A 21372-nucleotide genomic window follows, 5' to 3' on the forward strand; every position below is an offset into this window, starting at 1 on the left:
GTCAGATTTCTTCCAGCCAACAGATCTAGGGAAATGCCATAGAGGAGGTGGCTGCGTTTGCCCTGGACCTTAAAGGATGCACAGGGGCTTCCCTGGTGGCGCAGTGGTTGAGAATCTGCCTGCCAATGCAGGGGACACGGGTTTGAGCCCTGGTCCAGGAAGATCCCACATGCCGCGGAGCAACTGGTCCCTTGAGCCACAGTTACTGAGCCTGCGCGTCTGGAGCCTGTGCTCCGCAACAAGAGAGGCCGCGATAGTGAGAGGCCCGCGCACCGCGATGAAGAGTGGCCCCCGCTTGCCGCAACTAGAGAAAGCCCTCGCACAGAAACGAAGACCCAACACAGCCATAAATAAATAAATTAATTAAATAAATTTTTAAAAAAAAGGTTTCACAATGTCTCTGTCAAGTTTAAAAAAAAAAAAAAGAATGCACAGGATTCACACATGCACTGGTGAACGGTGGTGGGAAAACCCTACACGTGCAGAAACTAGGAAGTTTTGTTCAGCTGGAGCCTCTGGCACACAAAAGGGATTTAGGTTTTGTCATGTCTGTGAATCTGTCCTTTCAAGCTATACTTCCCCTTCCCTATGTCGTTGACCTTCTCATTTTGCTCTTGTCCTCTTTTATAAGAGGAGGATTTGGGTGGAAGGGCAAATGGGAGTGAAGTGAGGCTCTACCAGGTACCAGAAAAGTGTGCTCAGCCTCGATTTCCCAGCCTCTAACTTAGCCTATTCCGGAGATCACTTGACAGGATGGGAAATAATGAGGAAACGAAACAAAATAACCCCAGAGCAAAGGCTATTTACTTTATCCCTTACACCCAATTCTCCTGCTTCTCTCCCTGTCTACCAAGAACCAAAAGCAGAAAACATGGGAAACAGAAGGGAGAGAGATTTTACAGAATGTTGGCGTGGCCTATGTCCTTCAGCCTGCCACTACCAGTTTCTGTGAAAACCTGTTTCATTTCACACCCCACCAATGTGCACCCCCTGCCTTGTACTTGACTCAGGCACCTGTCATTGGCTACAGGGCAGCAGTACTTTCCAATGTGCTGTACAGTTTCCCAGATTAGAGGCTCTTCTTATGCACAGGACAGCGCTGCTTAGGGAAAGATAGATAAATTGTCCTGGACCTTTTTTGTCTGTTTGTTTTTTCTTTCTTCATTCACCATGGAACCCCACTTAAAGTGGAAAATTTAAGCTCAGTGCATTCCCACCAGTTTCTCTAGGTGTTTTCATGCTGCTCAGCAGTAGACACTCACTAAATGTCCCTTGAATGAATGAATACATGTTTGCAAAAGGGTACCTGGGTTAGAGAACTACCATAATTATTACAATGTGTGCACTCTAATTGCCATTATTTGTTTGTTTATTTATTTATTTTTGCCTGCATTTGTTCTTCGTTGCTGCATGAGGGCTTTCTCTGGTTGCGGCGTGTGGGCTTCTCATTGCGGTGGCTTGTCTTGTTGCAGAGCACAGGCTCTAGGCGCGCGGGCCTCAGTAGTTGTGGCACACGGGCTCAGTAGTTGTGGCGCATGGGCTTAGCTGCTCCGCAGCATGTGGGATCTTCCTGGAGCAGGGATCGAACCCATGTCCCCTGCATTGGCAAGTGGATTCTTAATCACTGTGCCACCAGGGAAGTCCTCTAATTGCCATTTAAATTTTTATTCCTGGCCCCAAGTAAGCCTTGAATCCATTCGCGGGGAGTGGGGGAGGGGGGAAAATACTTTGTTCATATTTGAACCTCCAGCAACGGGAAGACCATATATGGTCCATAATAGGCCCTCAATGAATTCTTATTTGAATGAATGAATAACTAAATTACTGAATGAACAGCATTGACTTCTAAGTATGACTTAGGGAAATGATAGGAGATAATGAGGACCCATCATTGAAGCCATGTCGGGAAGGGCCTTGTATACAAATAAGGAAGTTGGGATTTATTACTTATTCTTTTTGTTATAGGAAGTGACTGAAGCTTTTTAAGCAATCAGGGAGTAATTTAGTAACCAAAAGCTGTTTTAGAAAATCATGCTGATGGTCACGTAGAAGATCAGTTGGGGGGTGAAAAGACTGACGTGCACCTAAGCTTTTGTTGCTTTCAAAAAGTGATAATGAAAACTTTAACGACCAAAGGGCTTTTTAGTCCAGACATAGATGTGGCTGCCTTAATTCTGTTTTCTATTAACGGAAATAAATGTACTTTACCGACCTTACACAGTCTAAGAGTGCTGTATAGTTTTAGAAGACAAGTCCCCATGAAATTAGTGTAAACACATTTAATGTGTTCAGTTATTTATCATTTCAGTAAATATAAAGTCACAAGGAACTTCTAGATCCTTAATGGCCACCAAGACTATCCTCAAACTAAGAATAAGAAATGCTCCCCTTCTGAGTTTTTAACATCACTTTGGGAAAGAGATTTCTTTGATTCCTATGGTCCTTTAAAGTGTTGGACATCCAATTGCATGATTTTGTAGCCACTCTAAGATTCGAAGCGTTGGACTTATAGAAGCAGATTGTTTTGTTTCTTTCTGCCATCTGTGTTGTGGGCCCCTGATGGTCACAACTTAACATACAGTTTCAGTCAACCACTTGGGATTTTCTCCGTCAGAGTTAACTGAAATGTGTTGGCCTATAGCTGAGGCTACTTCAGGTCCATCAACTGTGCTTTTTGCACCTCTAAAACATCCAAACACCTCTTTGTTACATATCATCATAAATATTGATTGCTCACTCTGACAATATATGGCTATACATTTTTTACAGCTCCTTCCATCAAGCAGTGGGGGTCTTTCCTCCCCTCCCCACTGGATCTGGGCTGGCCCTCTGACTTGCTCTGACCAAAGGAAGTGACAGACATGATTCTGTGTGATTTCCAAGCCTCTGCTTAAAGCGGCCTTGGAGCTTCCACTGTCACGTTCTTGAAGCAAGAACCTTGAAGCAAGCCTAAGATAGCCTTTTTCAGGGAGAGACAGGGAGAAAGACAGACAGAGATCCTGTTACAATAGAGGTCCAGTCATCCCAGATATCCCAGCTGAGGCCCAAGGTATGTGAGGCCATCAAAGACCAGCCAGCCTCACGGCCAGCTCTACCAGCTGATGGGTTGCAGATGCATGAGAAACCCCAGCCAACACCATGTGGAGCAGAGGTGAGTTGTCCCACCTGAGCCCTCCCCAAATTGCCAGCCTATAGAATTGTGGAAAATAATCGTTGTTGTCAGCCATTAAATTTGGGATGTTGTGGTAGACAGAATTTTAAAGATGCCCGCCCCCCCCACCCCAAGATTCTCATTCCCTTCTTATTTAATCAAATACTAATATAGGTACTGCTGTGAAGGGATTTTTCAAATATAATTAAAGCCCCAAGTAGTTGACCTTGTGATAGGGTCCTGATGCAATCATTTAAAGTGCTGAAGTGAGCTCTTTAAAAGTAGCGAGTTTTCTTTAGTTTTTCTTAAAGGTTTTCTTAAATATAGAGTGGCGCCACATGACAAGGAATTACTGACAGCATTTAGAAGTTAAGAGTGGCTCCAGCCGACAGCGAGCAAGGGAGCTGGGGCCTCAGTTGTACAACCAAAACTGAATTCTGCCAACGGCCTGAAAGAGTTGGAAGCAGATTCTTTCCTAGAACCTCCAGGTAAAAGTCCAACTCAGCCAAGAACTTCTTACGGCCTCGTGAGACCCTGAGCAGAGAACCCAGTCGAGCATACCCACAACACTAACCTATAGGATCATGTGCTAATAAGCATCTAGTTTGTGCTAATTTGTTCTGCAGCAATAGAAAATTAATACAAGTAATTTATTTCAGATGACGAATACACATACTTACATTTTCATGACACCAAGAAAGACATAACATAGAGCAGGGAATTTTAGTTCTGGCTGAACATCAAAATCTTGTGGAGAGCACTTTGAACATACCAATGCCTGGGCCCACCCCGGAGATGCTGACTTAATTGATTTAATTGTTCTGGGATGTGGCCCAAGCATTGGTAGTTTTGAAAAGCTCCCCAGGTGATTCCAATATGCAGCCAAAATTGAAAACCACTAATATAAAACAAATTATGTATGGGCAAATAGATAGATGAGAGAGATTTCCACCTCATCACTCCTCCACTGTGAGATAACTACCTTACGCATGTTGGTGACTCTATCAGTTAGGGTGCTTTCAACTGGAAGAAACAATATCCCATCAGCCATGGGACAACAAGAATATTAATCTCTCCCTTAATAGGAAATCCAGATATGAGGGGCTTCAAAGTTGGTGAGTTCAGCAGCTCTATATAATCATCTTTCCTCTGCCTCTTTCAGCACGTGGGCTTTTCTCCCAGTTTACTTCATGGTACCAAGATGGTAGCTGCTGATTCATGCACCATATATCACATGCCACCATCCAAAGGAGGGGAGCTTCTCCTCATGTATTCCCTTCTATTAGGGAAGGAAAACTTCCCCAAAGCCTTCCCAGACTTTTGCTAGGGTTCTGCTGGCCAGAACTGGGTTACATTTCCATGTCCTCACTGTCAAAGAGACTGGAAAAGAAGTACTTGGCATGTTAAGCCTCTGTAGTGGGAGGTGGGCTCTCCTAGCAAGTTCGCAGCAGGAGAAGATGGGTGGAAGTTTACTGGGTAGACTACCAACCACCTCGATTCTTTCATGCACACCCTTATTGCTCATATAAAGATACATGTTTATGTATCTCTATATACATGTTCACACATGAATAGAATTACATCATAGATGGTCTTTACTGTGGTCATTCTCCCTCTCACATTCTATTATTGTTATTATAATAGTTTTAACTTATTCCGTTTTAGTCCAATAACAAATGTTCACACCTGGTGTTTATCCTTTAGTAATTTTCTCAATGCATACATAAATCATCAAACATGCATATACTAGGACTTCCCTGGTGGCGCAGTGGTTAAGAATCCACCTGCCAGTGCAGAGGACATGGGTTTGATCCCTGGTCCCGGAAGATCCCACATGCCGTGGAGCAACTAAGCCCGTGCACCACAACTACTGAGCCTGAGCTCTAGAGCCCACGAGCTGCAACTACTGAAGCCCACGTGCCACAGCTACTGAAGCCAGTGAGCCTAGAGCCTGTGCTCCACAACAAGAGAAGCCACCGCAATGAGAAGCCCACACACCACAAGGAAGAGTAGCCCCCGCTCACTGCAACTAGAGAAGGCCCGCACACAGCAACGAAGACGCAACACAGCCAAAAATAAATAAATAAAAAATAAAGTAAATTTTTAAATAATGCATATACTTATGTGTTGGAGAGGGGGTGTCATGGTTTATTTACCAAAAGAGGATCATATTGTATATTACAGCAGTTCTTTCAAGCCAAATACATGCAAAACACAGGTATTTTTCTTACTAATCTCTAAATATTATCTATTACTGCCCAACTTTTCTCAGTTTTCCCTCTCATTCATCTCTCCTTTCCACTCCTTCAACTTTTATCAGAGTCCAATTAAAACTGAGTACAAAGTAGCGTACCTCATACTTTGTTGTTTGGGATGTGATGGCAACATAGTTATGAAGCAAAATATTTTCTAACTACTCTTCTGTCTTTCAACTAGTTGCTTGCACTTAGAAAAGTTTTCTGGATATTTGCAAACGAATCAACGGACAAAGGATTAATCTCCAAAATATATAAACAGTTCATGCAGCTCAATATAAAAAAACCAAACAACCCAATCAAAAAATGGGCAGAAGACCTAAATAGACATTTCTCCAAAGAAGACATACAGATAGCCAAGAGGCACATGAAAAGCTGCTCAACATCACTAATTATTAGAGAAATGCAAATCAAAATTACAATGAGGTATCATCTCACACCGGTCAGAATGGCCATCCTCAAAAAATCTAGAAACAATAAATGCTGGAGAGGGTGTGGAGAAAAGGGAACACTCTTGCACTGTTGGTGGGAATGCAAATTGATACAGCCACTATGGAGAACAGTATGGAGGTTCCTTAAAAAACTAAAAATAGAACTACCATACGACCCAGCAATACCACTACTGGGCATATACCCTGAGAAAACCATAATTCAAAAAGAGTCATGTACAAAAATGTTCATTGCAGCTCTATTTACAATAGCCAGGACATGGAAGCAACCTAAGTGTCCATCAACAGATGAATGGATAAAGAAGATGTGGCACATATATACAATGGAATATTACTCAGACATAAAAAGAAACGAAATTGAGTTATTTGTAGTGAGGGGGATGGACCTAGAGTCTGTCATACAGAGTGAAGTAAGTCAGAACGAGAAAAACAAATACCGTATGCTAACACATATATATGGAATCTAAGAAAAAAATAAAAAAAGGTCATGAAGAACCTAGGGGCAAGACGGGAATAAAGACACAGACATACTAGAGAATGGACTTGAGGATATGGGGAGGGGGAAGGGTAAACTGTGACGAAGTGAGAGAGTGGCATGGACATATATACACTACCAAACGTAAAATAGATAGCTAGTGGGAAGCAGCCACATAGCACAGGGAGATCAGCTCAGTGCTTTGTGACCACCTAGAGGGGTGGGATATGGAGGGTGGGAGGGAGGGAGACGCAAGAGGGAAGAGATATGGGAACATATGTATATGTATAACTGATTCACTTTGTTATAAAGCAGAAACTAACACACCATTGTAAAGCAATTATACTCCAATAAAGATGTTTAAAAAAAAAAAAGGGAGGGGGTCAGTGGGAGGGGCGAGGGGAGGAACCACAGGGAATTTTGGAAAGGGGTGTGGCTTTTCTGACAGCATTAATTGGCATGCTGTCACAGAGGAGAGGAGTTTGCTCTACTAATATTTTGTGTTTTCACGAGTTGTCATTGCCGTAACAATCTCATTGTCCCCCAGAGCTACCTGTTCTCTATTCACGCGCTTCCTAGCTTTCTGTTATTCTGGAATCCAGGGAAGAGAAGACAAAGGAGAAGATGGGTCTTTCCAGGTTTCTGTGTCTGTGCCCTTTGAGAATAAGACCAAGGCTGATGCAGCTTCTCCATTCTGAGGTCCTGCTCTGGACTCTTAGCGTCTACTCACGCCCTGCTCAGCTGCTGCCCGGGCCGCTCTGCCTGGGTCCTAGTTCTTTCCTCGGAAGCCTCTTTTCTGCCTTTTGGGATTTTCACAATTTTCATATTTCACCACGTCAGTCCTAGGATCTCCAGCTAAAAATGAAATACACTGTTTAAACACCTTGGAAATCAAAGGACACCAAGGTCGATAACCACTGGGACATTTCTCTCCCAGTTAAATCAAACCTTCCCGGAGTTTGTTTCCAGCGGTGGACCGACGTCACCTTTTCTTGAGACCAGAAAACTAATCAAAGTCAGGGGCTGTCTCCAGGAGTTTTTTTTTTTTCCTTTTTTAAAACAAACTTAGAAGAATCTAAATTAAAGACATTTCTCCAAAATATATGTTTGAATGAGGCACATTTCAAAATGTTAGTTTTAATGATTACAACCAGTTTTTAGTATTTTGTGTGTTTCTTTCCAGACTCCCTTCTATATGTATACTTACATTTAAAATAATTTGAATTCCATTGCTTTCTTCAGTTAAATATTTTACCATTTTCATTAAATAAATTTATGGTAAATATTTATGTAAATTATGCCAGCTTCAAGAGTTCAACTGTTTCTACCTCTCTGGAGATGGGTTGCATAGGTAATTGGAAATAATAGCTTAATAAGTCCCAGAATTCAGATGGGCTTATTCAGGGGGCAGCCTTCACTTGGGCAGTCTGAGAGGCTGTCATCAAGTCAGGTTGAATCTTAAGGTTTGACTTCAATTTTATCAGTTGCTGTAGGTTCATAACTGACCAACAAACAATCCAGATTGCTTAGACCAGCTAATGGTCCTGTCTCTCAACCTGAGATGTCCTTGAATTTTGGAGCCTAACTCAAATTCCAAATGCACACACCTGAGGCTTTCAAGTTTGCAAAAGTACCCCAAGGTTTCCATTTCCTTTTTACACTTTCTAAAGCTCTCCCAAACCATTCAGAATGTTAAAGAATTCTCTAATCCTCTTATTTGGGAACCTGATTTGCAAATGCTAAGTGGTATATGCTTCTGCTATGTTTATTAGCATTAACGTTTGCAATTGTCTGGTCAGTCCCTGCCACCTGGCTTAGAATAAAACCCTGAGGCAGTCATCAAATTTGCTCCTTCAACAGACATTTTCTATGTTATTATTCCAAGCCTCACAGAAGGCTAGGCAGCTCAGATCATCAGAAAACATTCTCCTTTAAGATAAAGTGTGATTCCTATAGGTCTCCCAACCATAGGGAAAAGTGGAAAAATTATAACCGTGTTTAACTCCCAATGTACAACCCCAGCTCAATATGAAGAAATTCCAAAATAAGAAATAAAGTGAATTTGCCCCCAAAGACTCTCTGACAGTCCACAGATGTAGATCTGGCAGGATGCCCAGAAACTTAGATGGGTACAATTTGGACACATCAGGTTAGTTTCTTTTAACATCTCTAAATTCATCCTCTCTGGTTGCTTTCAGCCTACAGTACTGCATCAGCTCAATCCAGGGATTTTTTTTTTTTTTCCAAATAATTGATTTGGCATGTTCATTATGATAGCCAAGCATGTGACTGATTCACTAAATGTTTCATTTTTCACTCCGTATTTGGCACATACCCCTGGATACTGTAATTATTCTACCCTTTTTGTCTCTCCTCATTATACATGAAACACTGGAGAGAGGCCATCCTTTCTGACTGAACACTGATATTCTCTTTCAGCCCTTTCATGGAGAGTGTTGGTTTGTGCACAGGGCCTGAGTGTGAGAATATGTGAATTAGCCCTGATTTGTGAATTGGCTGTCATCTATATTTCCATAGCTGTCACAGCCCCGCTGATCTCAATTTCTGCACCTGGAAAATGGGAATGATGAAGGTTATTCCTTTCCAACAAAAAGCATGTTGAGAATTAACTCATAGAGCTCAAAAGCACCACGAAAATGTAAGAGGAAACCGTTCACCCAAGCCAAGTGCTGACCCTCTCTCAGCTTCCAATGGATGTGCTCATCATAGTTTCTAAACAAGAAAAAAAAAAAAAACCCCAAAGACCCTCAAACTAGCACTGTGATTGATTGGTTGATCAACTGTGAGCTCAGTGTTTATGAGACACAAGGGTAGATATACAAAATGTACAAGGCAGATCTCATCTTTTAAGCAGAGTCAAGTGTCCCTTGGAGTTGTTACATTCAGAGCAGCAGTCTGACCTCTGACAGTTGTGGCAGCAGCAGTGGTGGCTTTCCAGATCAGTGCTGTCCAATATAGTACTTCAGTGGCACTGGCTACATTCCAACTGCTCAAAAGCCATATATGCTAGTGGCTACCATATTGGACAGCACAGAGTCTCCACCAGCATAGAAACTTCCACTGGACAGGGCTGTCTGACACTGACAAATCTTCCCTCTCACAACTTCTCTAACTGGCCCTAAGTCAATCTTTACAGTAGCTTCAGGCGAGTCCATCTCACACAAATGAACAACAGTCTGAATTAACAGTGCATATGAAACAAGTGCCATATTTTCATACTTTCCTTGACCCAAACCCAGCACAAGAGGCTAAGATAAGCCAAAGTGCATGCTACAAAGAGATTTATCAACCAATAATCAATACCTAATTCTAAAAAGAATTATATCATGGGACAGGGTCTAGAAATAGTCTATTTTCCTTAATACGTGAGTCCCAGTTGATTCATGGTCTGAATATCCAGGGTTTGACTGCCCTCCCCCAACCTCTCACCCCTTGATTCCTCTGTGAATTAAAGATTGATTTTATTATCTGTCCATTTCCTCCTTGTTTATGGTATAACATCTATTTGATAAAGAAGGCAACATTAGCAGAGATTTAAGTGTTTTGCATGCTATATATGCAAAAAGGGTAAACATCAAATATAGACACAAGCTAAATGGCTTAAAATGCATTGTTGTCATGCCTTATTTTATTGCCAATCTCATATATACCTCACATCTAACAGGGAACAGGGCTCACACATCCATAAAAAGCTTACAGACCAAGCTATTGAAAGAGTAATATTTAAGCGTAGCATTCATAAAATAGCTAATGGTGCTACAGAGTTGACAGATACCATAGAAGTGTCAGAGAAATGGATGTTGAACCATCTCCTTTCAAAAATGAGAAAACTGAAATCAAGAGAGGGAACCCTCTTACACTGTTGGTGGGAATGTAAATTGATACAGCCACTGTGGAGAACAGTATGGAGGTTCCTTAAAAAACTAAAAATAAAGCTACCATATGATCCTGCAATCCCACTACTGGGCATATATCTAGAGAAAAACATGGTCCGAAAGGATACATGCACCCCAATATTCATAACAGCCAAGACATGGAAGCAACCTAAATGTTCATCAACAGAGGAATTAGTAAAGAAGATGTGGTACATATATACAATGGAATATTACTCAGCTGTTAAAAAGAATGAAATAATGCCATTTATGGCAACATGGATGGACCTAGAGATCATCATACTGAATGAAGTAAGTCAGAAAGAGAAAGAGAAATATCGTATGCTATTCTAAAAAGAAATGATACAAATGAACTTATTTACAAAACAGAAACCGATTCACAGACTTAGAGAATGAACTTTTGGTTACAGCGGGGAGAAAAGGGTTGGGGGGGAGGGATAGTTAAGGAGTTTGGGATTGACATGTACACATTGCTATATTTTAAATGGATAACCAACAAGGACCTACTGTATAGTACAGGGAACTCTGCTCAGTATTATGTAACAACCTAAATGGGACAAGAATTTGAAAAAGAATAGATACATGTATATGTGTAACTGAATCCCTTTGCTGTACATCTGAAACTAATGCAACATTGTTAATTAACTATACTCCAATATGAAATAAAAGTTTAAAAAAGAAAAGAGAGAGAGGTATAGTGCGGCAGTTACTTGATGTGTAGTAGAGTCGGGATTTGAACCCAGCTCCCAGACCTGGACCCAGGGCTATTTTGGACCCCTTGTTCTTTGCCCTCCTCTGAAAAGGAGGATGAAGGAGATGAGCTGGGAGGGGAGGAGAAGGGAGAAAGTTGGCTTCTCTCAGATGGCAGGAAGGCGAGTCCTCCTGGTACCTGGCCAGCACCTAGGCCACACAAGGCCCACTACTTTGCACGTGAGACCCCCTTTCTTCTTAGCCTGAACCAGCATCTCTTGTGTTGCCATTTCCCAGAGTAACCTAAATGCCAACCAATGGGATCTCTGGAACCAGAGTACGGGTGGTGTGTCTTGGTTAATTCATTTTCTTTACAATGCTTTCCTTATGAAAAGCTCCAAGTTCTCTAACTCCATTTCTCTCAAATGGCATCTAAGCATTTATCTCGAGGATTCGTAGGTGTGGTTTTAGGGGTCTGTAAATCCCCTGAAAACGGAACATGAAATTCAGCTCTCAGTCCGTACCATTCATTAAATTATCAAAGATGTCCATGATTGAAAAAGGCTAAAATTTGCTATAAAGGAAGAAGAGAAAAATGCACTTTTTAGAAGAAAAAGAAAATCACTGAACCCAGGAAAACTTGTAAAATGGCCAGAAGGTATAATAAACAGCAACTTAATAGAAATAGCCCATAGAAATGAAAGAGAATACAATGCTCAAGAAGCCCAGGGAGAAGCAAGGCTGAAGATACATTTCCCTTAATTGTCTCTTCCTTCATTCGTCTAAACCCAATGACAGCAGCCACTAACTAACGCATGCCATGCTAAGGAAAGAACTAAGTGGAATCATTACTTTACCTCCCATTTCCATATTTGAGGAACGTTATCTCTTACTTACATTCTTATTCAATTGAAGCAATGGAATTGAGAAATGCCCTATACCAAATAGCAAGAAATGTTCACAGGAACCTGATTGACCAGCTATAATTTTAGACTAAAATATTAACAATTTCACACGAGAACACAAATCATGAATTTTACAAATGCCTGTCGAACTAGCGATACGTGGACAAGGGTTGGCCTGAAGCATGTGACTGTTGCTGTAGTACAGTTCATCTGGTTTTCTGAATTATACGTTTTCCAGGGGCTCTGCCCAGCCTTCCAAGATGAGAATGGTGGTGTAACCACGACCTGATGGCAAGTATTCCAGGTAAGAATATTTTGGTATATTTTAAAAGAAGCTCTCAAGGATGTTGATTGACTTAAAAATATTTTAACAACACGATACCTTCCAGACCTCTTCAACATCAAGAGGCAGGATATAATGATTTGTATATTTTATTTTGACTTTACATGCGGTGTTAAAAACCCAAAGTACATATTATTTACACATCCACAATACAAGTTTACAAGATATCTATACATGTTAAAGTACTCTATAAAACAGTATAGAGCCACTTCACTTTAGGGTTACTTTTTATGCCGTACCATTAAAAAAGATACAATCTGTGTTTACCTTTGCACAAATGGATAAAGCATTTAAAAATTAAATTAACAGGATACAGACTAGATTTTATGTTAGAAATTTCAACATAAATACTGATAGAACTCACATTACAAACTACAAGGCAGCACAATGTTACAAAATGTTATCCGGGTTCACATAGAGTTACTGTTCCACTTTCCGCACGCTGGGATTAATATTGGTAAGGTGAATTCAAACAGGTTTGTCAGCGATGGACTGAGTAGTGTTTATCGTTGGTTGGTTTAATTTATTATCAATCTGTAATATTTTAGTTTCAAAGCTGAAGTGTTTCAAGAACAGAAGTTTTAGCTTTTGAGCTTCCAGAGACCTCAGGGAATCGCGTTCTTTATTAAACAATATTCTCAAAGGAAAAGAATAACTGCATCCATATTCTACATTCTGCGTAAAAATGCTCTGGTCTTCTGCAACCCATCTCCCCCAAGTAATAGATATCATCAGGAAAACAGGTGAACTTACTTGTCTGACTAAGTCAGGAGCATTCCTCTGCCTGGATACTTTCTAGATGAGGTTCAGTAAACCGTGGTGTGCAGCATATTAACCGAAATCGTCATCAGGGTTGCACATCATCAGCTCTAAGTGGCTTCTGCAAAACTACAAATAAATGACTCTGTATGGTTTCTGCAGGTGTCACATTACCCAGGAAACCTCATTTGACTTCACATTATCACTGTTTCATCCTTAAGAAAAGTAAGAGTGGAATGTTTATCATGGCAAAGGATGTAATGCAGCTATTTGGATAGATTGTTTTACAATTAACTGTTCTAGATTGTTGTTAGGATTTTTTAAAAGTCTTTTCAGGTGCTGGTTGAAAAACATTTACAACTGGCACTCAGTAAATGATGTGCTATACTGAAAACACTTGACATATTTGAGTACTTCTATCATTCTCATGAATAAGGCACAAAATGCACAGATTTAGGTAAACTCACATGTAATATGTACAGTATACTGTCATTACCTGCATGACTTAGGAGAAAATTCTCACATCACACAACATAGACAACATGATTGCACCACTGTTAGGTTTTCACAGACTGTTTCTGCTAAGCCAATTATAACCTTCTCACATCCCCTTCTTTTGTCTTCTGTTTTGTGTGTGTGTGTGGGGGGGGGGGTTTGTTTTTTTGTTTGTTTGTTTGATCTTGGGGTTAGGGGGAGTTAAAAGAAGAGGAATTTTACTACATGGGAGAAACCAAACACAATCAAAATAAAACCTCGTTAGTGTGTCCAAGGTTAAGTAGAGTGATTCGGGCTTGGATTCACAGTGGACAGGTGAATTTTACTACTGAATACTGGTGGATAAATCAAGGATACCTCTTATCATCTCCATCTCCTTAAGCTGGCAAGACTGTTATAGAAGTTTTAGTGAATAGCAGCACAAAATTACTTAGAACTCTTACATTCTGGCATTGGGTAACACGTAAGTCAGGTTAATCATTTTGACCGTCAAAATCAGCCTCGGTTTTCTTTCTTTCTCAAAGCTGAACCCAATGGACTGCTGTGGGAAGAAGTTATTGTCTCTTGTTCAGTCATGTGCGATGTAAACAACTCCATAGCACAAAAAGATGCCATGGGCACCTAAACAAATCCTAGTGGGGACAGAACACACACACACACACACACACACACACACACTTACACGCACACACACATGCACACGCAACACAGTTCCTTGGCGGCATGAAAAAAATGCCACACGTAAAAAAATGCTACAGTTTGGGTCAAAGACTGAATTTTTAGCAAATTGTTTGGTAATCTACAACTTCTTTTCTTTGAGACATTACCATTGTTTTTTGACATTTGTGCAAGAGGCAAGGTGAATGCATACATATTAAAATGTTCACATTTAATGGGAAGACCACACAGAATGGCAGTCTCAGTTGAACCCATTTTCAAGTATTTGCTCACAGACAGATTCTTCTGAGCACTGTATCAGCTCTTTGTACTGGTTACAGGTAGCCCCTCGGAGCCACATATCTCTTTAGTTTCAAACAAAAGAAATGGAATGACCAGCACCTTCCTTTGTTTTCAGGCAAGTACACAGAAGCCTTGCTGCAGTAGCTACGTATGGCAAGTTCTGATGTTGCCAAAGTTAGGAAGAGTTTCTTTGGCCACTTGGTTCTCTTAAGATACAAGCGAGTCTCTTGTCTTAAGGTACCCTTACAACATCATCCTCTCAACAACACGGACAGGATAAAGCCACATGGGGAAGAGCACACTTGAGGCCTAGTAAGTATATTTGTTCAGTGGTCTGACAGATGTGGTTTGGGGAACAAATGAAGGCTTTGGTGGTACGTCAGGTTTTAAGGACGGTGTCCTCTTTAGTCCCGTCCTGGGAAGGGTGCCGTTACTGGTGTAGCTGCTCTGTCTGGAGAGGGAAGGCTGCAGATGAACACTCACCGGTGTTCCCTGAATATAGTCCACCTTCGCCCCTGCGGGGGCGGGCATGTAGCCTCCACGGTTCATACTAGGCTGTCTAGATAACAACACACCATTTGGTGAACTTAAGTTTTTAGGCATAGCAGATATAGAGTGCCTCTGGGAGGAATTTTTATGATAACCCCTTTGTCTTTCCAGAGAAGTCATTGGGACGCCGGGAGTGGTGGGGACATCCACTCGCTTGGTTGGGCTGTTTCTGGGGAGAGTCGAGGGAGGAGAGTAGAGTGATGCCTCGCGGTTGGGGACCTTGGGCGGGACCTCAGACATAGGTCCCACGGGATCCAGCATTAGGGTCTGGTGGGCCATTTGGATGTCTCCCATGATGGCTTTGGGGTTACTGCTTGGGTCATTTAGATGCTTCAGGAGATCGTTGAGGGTATTTCTGGAATCCACAGAACGCCGGTGATCTCTTTTACTGGATGACTTTGTAAGAGGGTGGTCAATGTTTTGAAGTTTCTTTTCAGCTTTGTGAGCATTGGAGTTTGAGAAAGATGTGTTGTAGTCATGGGTAGCATTAGGAAGGACAATGGCACTGGGGATATGTCCGTGACTTAGTGGGGAATGGGGTGGAGGACTAGAAGGAAAAAACTGGGGGGTTTCTTTCCTTGAAGCCCCATGGCCGTGGGCCTTGTCTGAGTGGCTCTTCATGGCCTGCAGGGTCTTCTGGTGAAGCACAGGTGTAGACTCAGGTGTCGGGAGAGCAGCCAGCTCGGGAGGTTGGCCTCGATGGTCCATGACCATGGATTTCGTATCTCCATTGGGTGGCAGCTCTTTCCGACTGGTCAGCAGGTTACTATACAATTTGGGAGAATCTATATTCTGTTGATATTCCTTGACTGGGCTGTCAAAGAGACCATTCAGCTTGGCAAAACTTCCACTGGAGTCTGTACACGACTGGGCAGATTCTGCATCTTTATGGATCTTTCTGTTTTTCCGAACAAACATGTCACGATAGCAGTATACCGCCACACCTGCAATGAATGCACCCAAAACAAAAGCTGCAAAGACACAGGTGATGAGGACATTCATGTGGACCATTTGGTTGGACTCTCCAGATTGGACTTCCCATCGTACACCTGCAGTAGACACACAGGAAAAGAGTCTGAGTGAGGAGCTTCTTTAAAACAATATTAGCCAGCAAATGGCTCCCATTGAACCAACACTGCCTTCACATGGTCCATATGCTTAGCTTGGAGGGTGAGGTGGACTCCAAAATTCCATATTTGTTTCTTTAATCCCAATAGGATCCCCAGAGACATTTATGATCGCTACAAATACCAGGATAACTCTAATCTTCCACTGATCTGTATTTGTCTTTTCCCCTCCAATCTCTCTTAAATAGTTGTTACATAACATTCAAAATTTTAAGAGTTTCTACCTAAAAATTAGAGCTAGAAAGTATATATTTTCTAAGTGGACCATTTTAAACTCATAAAATGTTTTTTTCTCATGATTTTCTCTTAATTCATAAATCAGGATTAAAGGGCAGCTACTGGGATTAGGGCAATGTATGAATTGTCATAAATATATTTTGCTAAAATAATTATGCTAATACAATTATGCTATCTTAATTAGAATGAAAGTATATAGTTCGTTCACAAACTAAAAGCATCTGCTTGGTCACTGTTAGCTACAAATGTAGCCTTTCATGTTTACTTTGATTTTTTTTTTCATTCCATCTTGGAGTGAAGCACTCTTGAATTGCCTGCTATGAAAGAAATCCAGACAGTCTAAGGAAATATACTATGTTAAGTAATATTATCCAATTGTCTTAAGATATTTAAGAAATATTTAAATTAGACTAGAATAAGAAGAGTGAATTAGTTTATAATTATTGGGATTTTTAATGCAACCACAGACATCTAGACGTGTTAGTTTAAGAGGTATCCAAGTCTGTTACATGCTACAAGCACAGCTATCCCAGAGTAAGGTAAGTCAGAGTGATCTGAAGATTCTGTTGCTCTAGGTTAGTACTAAGGCCTTTGAACATTAGTTGTTTTTAACCAATGTTGAGGGCTATGGAATTCAGTGGCATTGTGAAAGACAAAGAAAGAAATGTAGAGAGAAATGGAATTACTAAAGAAAATAAAAGAGGAAGAATGATTATAAAATTGTTTACAATGAAAACAAATAAAACCAAAATCAACAGATGTAAATCATAAATGACAATGCACTGCTATAAAAACTGATTGGAAACCTGATACCACAGTTTAGTAAGCACTAAAGAATAGATTTTTTCCCAGAGTGATCTAACAAGGTAACTCAGCAGACAGCTCTTTGAGAAATGCTTCTATTATGGGCTGAAAATGATAGTTACGGACAAGCACTCTGTTAGGTTTTAGTGCTTGTGGCATTCAAACAACTTTGCGCCTCCCTTACTTTTCAGATTGCATTGTAAATTGCAGCTAAACAAAAGTCTGGGAAAGGCTCCTCAACAAAACATCCGATATCAGGATATTTGCGGTTAATGAGTTTTGTTTTTGGATATCGCTGGGGTGACCCTCGGAATTCTCTGAAACCCAGCAGAGTGTAGCTTCTTCAGACAGAAGCCAACACGGATTAGATTGTCTGAGTGGCTGTTTCACCAACTCCTTCTTCAACAGCTTTCCGCCTCTTTCATCTGCTAAGGAATGCACGCTCCACGTAACCACAGAAAACCGGTGTGACCGTGGCCAGTGGCGGCGATGGTAACAACAGAGGCAGCTCCGTCCGGCTTCACCTCCACACGTTCCTCAGAGACATTAGGAATCAGGTTTCCACTCAGTGAGAGATGAGTTCCCTGGTGAGGCCTTACCCTTTGGGATACCTGATAAAGGATCAGTAAAATCAGAAGTGTTTGGGTCATCTTGAACTACAAATTTCCGGGAGCTGGTCAGTTTAGGTCTCCAGGTATCAATCACTTTAGGTGTAATTTCTGGGATACTTGCCATTGTGGTAACAGAAGATGAAGATACCTCCATGTCTGTGGTGGCAAACAGATTTTTATTAACATGGGTAGTGACGGCGGATTGCTTCTGACTGGTCTGTTGTACTTTCAAGTAAAGTTTAAGCAAATTTTATGAGAAAGCCTGTTCTGAGATTTCATAAAAACACATCCAAGGAGATTATACCAAATCCTTTTCTTGCAAGGGAAAAATATAAGCTACAAATGAACAATAAAGACATATTAAGCAGATTTCGAACTTGAAGACACTGAAAATACTCCTCTACGAAGCCTCTGCGGTGATTAATGACACTCATGGAGAAGGTACGATGGATCCCAAAGACTAATTGCTAGTTTCTCATCCTTTTGTGAGACAACATCACTTCTTTTTGTGTCTATTTTTTTAAAGCATTTTCATAGATGGTTGGAAACTGTATTGCCTTCACCGGGGAACCTACAGTGTAACGTCATCAGAAAACACCTGATTAGGTCTGCATAAACACTTGATTTTAGACCTGACAAAGAGGCTGTCCTGCTTTACCGCAGACGTCTCGTCTATCTGTAGATGACTGACTGCACTGAGGGCTCACCACCATGGTAAAGCACTGAAGCAGGGATGAACCTTGTCCGTGCCTTCCAAAATGCCCGGGGAGTTTCTTCCAAAGAGTTAGCAGCAACTCATGCAAAAGAAATGGCATTTACAAGCTGAATAAGGATGTTCTGATACACAAGATCTTCCATCCTTTTCTCCCCTCTGAGGAATGAAACTGCTGGTAAGTTTTAGAACCAGCAATAGGATCGGGAGTAACTTAACCTCTTAGCGTGTCTATTACTGATTTCTGCCAAGTAGATTTTCCCTCAAAATGTAAGCATATGATCTTAGGTTAAACCCCTGGAGACCCCAATCCAGACTGGTGCAACGGTCACACATGAAGACTCCAAAACGGATGCAGACAAGAGGGGCACAGGAAGCCCAGTGAACATCTTAATACATCAGAAACCAGCTTCATTCGATGGGAACCTTTTTCACACCACTGAGACCACAACATTCAAAGGTTTCTGGGATTACCGCAAACCATTCAAAAAAGATCTCTCAAATTTATAAATACACATTTTGGGGAAATGTGTATTTGTTTAGTAGGTCTGAGGAAAGGTGAGGAGAGAAGGGGTAAATAATGAAATTCTGCCATCCATTAAATACAGATGGCCAGAGGGAACATTCACAATGCACAGGGGTGAGAGAGAAGAAAGCTTGGGTGGACGGGCGTGCAGCTGGAATGCAGCCTATGTTAATCCATTGGATTTTTCTTAAAGGATGTGCCTTGGTCAATGATGGGCTGTAAACATGCTACACAGGGTGAAGTGCTGAATAAGAAAAAGTCTTTCGGACCATCAGGGGGGTTATGAGTCAAAGCACAAAAATGAAGGGCTGCCAAACTGTGCAAAAGGAGGGGAGAAGGGGCTGAAAATGCTGAACTGAAGGAAAGAAAAGGTTGTTAATTCAAAAAAATGAAAAAAAACTAACCAGATGTTGGACCGCCAAATATTTTGTAATCTGGTGTAGTTGAAGTAGGCAAAATTTCTAAAAGAATTAAAGGAACAAGTAATCAGTAAAAAGTAACCAAAAGAAAGCAAAAATTTACGAATTCCAATTAACTCAAAAAGTCAAAAGAAAGGACTATAAATTAAAAGATTAACCTACCGCTTAGACTACCTTTCTCTAGATTTCCTACAAGATTGTAAATGGTGAAGGAAAAAAAAAAGTAAGATTCTTCTCTAATGTATCCCCATGACCAAATAGCTCAGCTTTTGTGAAGTTTAAGTTAAATGCTAGGTGGCATGTGTCCTGAGTCATTATAAAAGGCTGATTGTAAAATAATGTTCACGTGCAAATGTGGTCAAAAGAAGCACCAGGAGGGAAAGGAAGATTCGGTCTTACCATGGCAGTCCCCTAGATGGGCTGTGTTGCCATATTCCATGTCCTGTTCAAATCCTCCAGCGCTGTGGTTATGGAAAGCAAAGAAGTCTTCAGTTAACAGCCTTCATAGGAACACAAGTGACAACCAGAGCAGAACCAAGAACACAGACGGATTAGTAAGAATGAGCAGACAGAAAAAAAAAGGACATTTCAACATAGCTTGCTAAAATGAGTATTTCTATTAAACATTTGGTAACTAGAATGTTTAAGAGAGCAGAAGAGAATTGGTTCTTTCTCTCCATCCATTTCCCGTAGGTATTTCACTGTCTACAATCTCCTTTCCCTCTCACAGCTCCAGATTTTCTTTTTTTTCCTTCTCCCATACAAAACAAACAAACAAACAAAAAACACAAACAGAAAAAAGGAAAGAAAGAAAGAAAAGTAAAGCAAAAAAGAAAAGTAGCGTTATTGGAAGTTTTCTAAAATTTCTAGCTTTAGAGTCCCTGGAGAAGATAGAAGCACATCTGGAGAAGATCTCAGCTAATGTGACAAAGTATACTTACAGCATCCCTGGGGTCACTTGACCACAGGCCCCTGGGCTTAACCAGCCACAGTACGGGTCTCGAGATGCAATACAAGACCTGTATAAAACCAAACAGAACGTAACTTGAATTTTCTCATCATCAAAGGTAATGATGCTGTAAGACCCGGGATAAGGAAAGAAACATCAGCCTACTTTTTACATGATCCATACCGCTCACAGCGACTGAGGGGGATGCGGATAACACAGCTAGAGAACGCCACGTATAAAGCATGATGATCTTTATCCAGCTGGAGTGAGATGACCTTTCTGTCCTCCTCATTCTCCGCATTGCACCTATATTGTGGGAGACATTTTGAACATATACGTTTAGTAAGTCAAAAGCTACAGGAACTATACGAGGCAAGTGAGGTTTGGTTTTTGCAATTATTGAGAGCTGGGGAGGCGTTGAGGAATACTCTCAGTAGCAAACCAGGCACGCACGTAGTTTAGGAAGTAATAATTATGTGATTCATCTTCTACTGCTCTGCATGGCTGGTTTAATTTCAGGCTGGACAAAGGGTTTTTTAAAGATTGGCTTCCCGTTCTGATGATCGAAGGGAATTGCATTTGTGAAGAGCATGTTAGACTATAGGGAAGAAAAAGGATAACGTTTTAATGCATTTAAATCTTCCTGTGCTAGATATTTCTGGATCTCTCCTTAGTCTTCTTTGCTCCATTTCTCTCATCTATTTTCTTGTTTGTTTTAATGGCCCACGTAATTTTCTATATCAGTGGTTAGAAGAATTATAGTGTACTGTGTGTGTGTGTGTGTGTTTGCAATCAATTGGCTGCTCCATGTAGCATCCTGAAATACATCTGCAAGGTAGGAGGGTGGTGGTAAAATATTCTCATTTTCCACAGGTGACAAACAAGGGCTGAATTATTTTTAAACTCATCACCGTCCACCCTCCAAGCCCTAGTGGACTCAGGAAAACAACAGACCCGGGTTTTATTTCAGTGAGGAAAAAAACAAAACAAAACAAAACACTAATATGCCAAACCACTGCTAATTTAGAGGGCTGAAAGGAAA

The 21372-nt window shown here is 41.0% G+C and overlaps 1 protein-coding gene across 8 annotated transcripts in view; it reads right to left on the minus strand.

The window, feature by feature from the left end:
* Nucleotides 1-418: 418 nt before the first annotated feature.
* Nucleotides 419-21372, minus strand: part of SEMA6D (semaphorin 6D) — a 61057-nt gene continuing 40103 nt past the window's right edge. The window contains exons 14-19 of one of the 8 annotated variants that reach the window (XM_082448996.1): nt 20496-20636; nt 20323-20400; nt 19781-19842; nt 19367-19423; nt 17725-17880; nt 419-15994 (exon numbers count right to left, since the gene is read on the minus strand). In XM_082448996.1, the coding sequence (XP_082305122.1) occupies nt 14706-15994; nt 17725-17880; nt 19367-19423; nt 19781-19842; nt 20323-20400; nt 20496-20636 (1783 nt within the window). In that variant the 3' untranslated portion in view covers nt 419-14705. Of the gene's footprint in view, nt 15995-17712; nt 17950-19366; nt 19424-19780; nt 19843-20322; nt 20401-20495; nt 20637-21372 lie in introns of all 8 variants that reach the window. The other 7 variants (XM_082448995.1, XM_082448994.1, XM_082448998.1 and 4 more) reach the window with 7 other exon arrangements.

The sequence above is a fragment of the Balaenoptera physalus genome (genome assembly GCF_965194825.1).
Source record: "Balaenoptera physalus genome assembly, chromosome: 2".
Taxonomy (NCBI): Eukaryota; Metazoa; Chordata; class Mammalia; order Artiodactyla; family Balaenopteridae; genus Balaenoptera; species Balaenoptera physalus.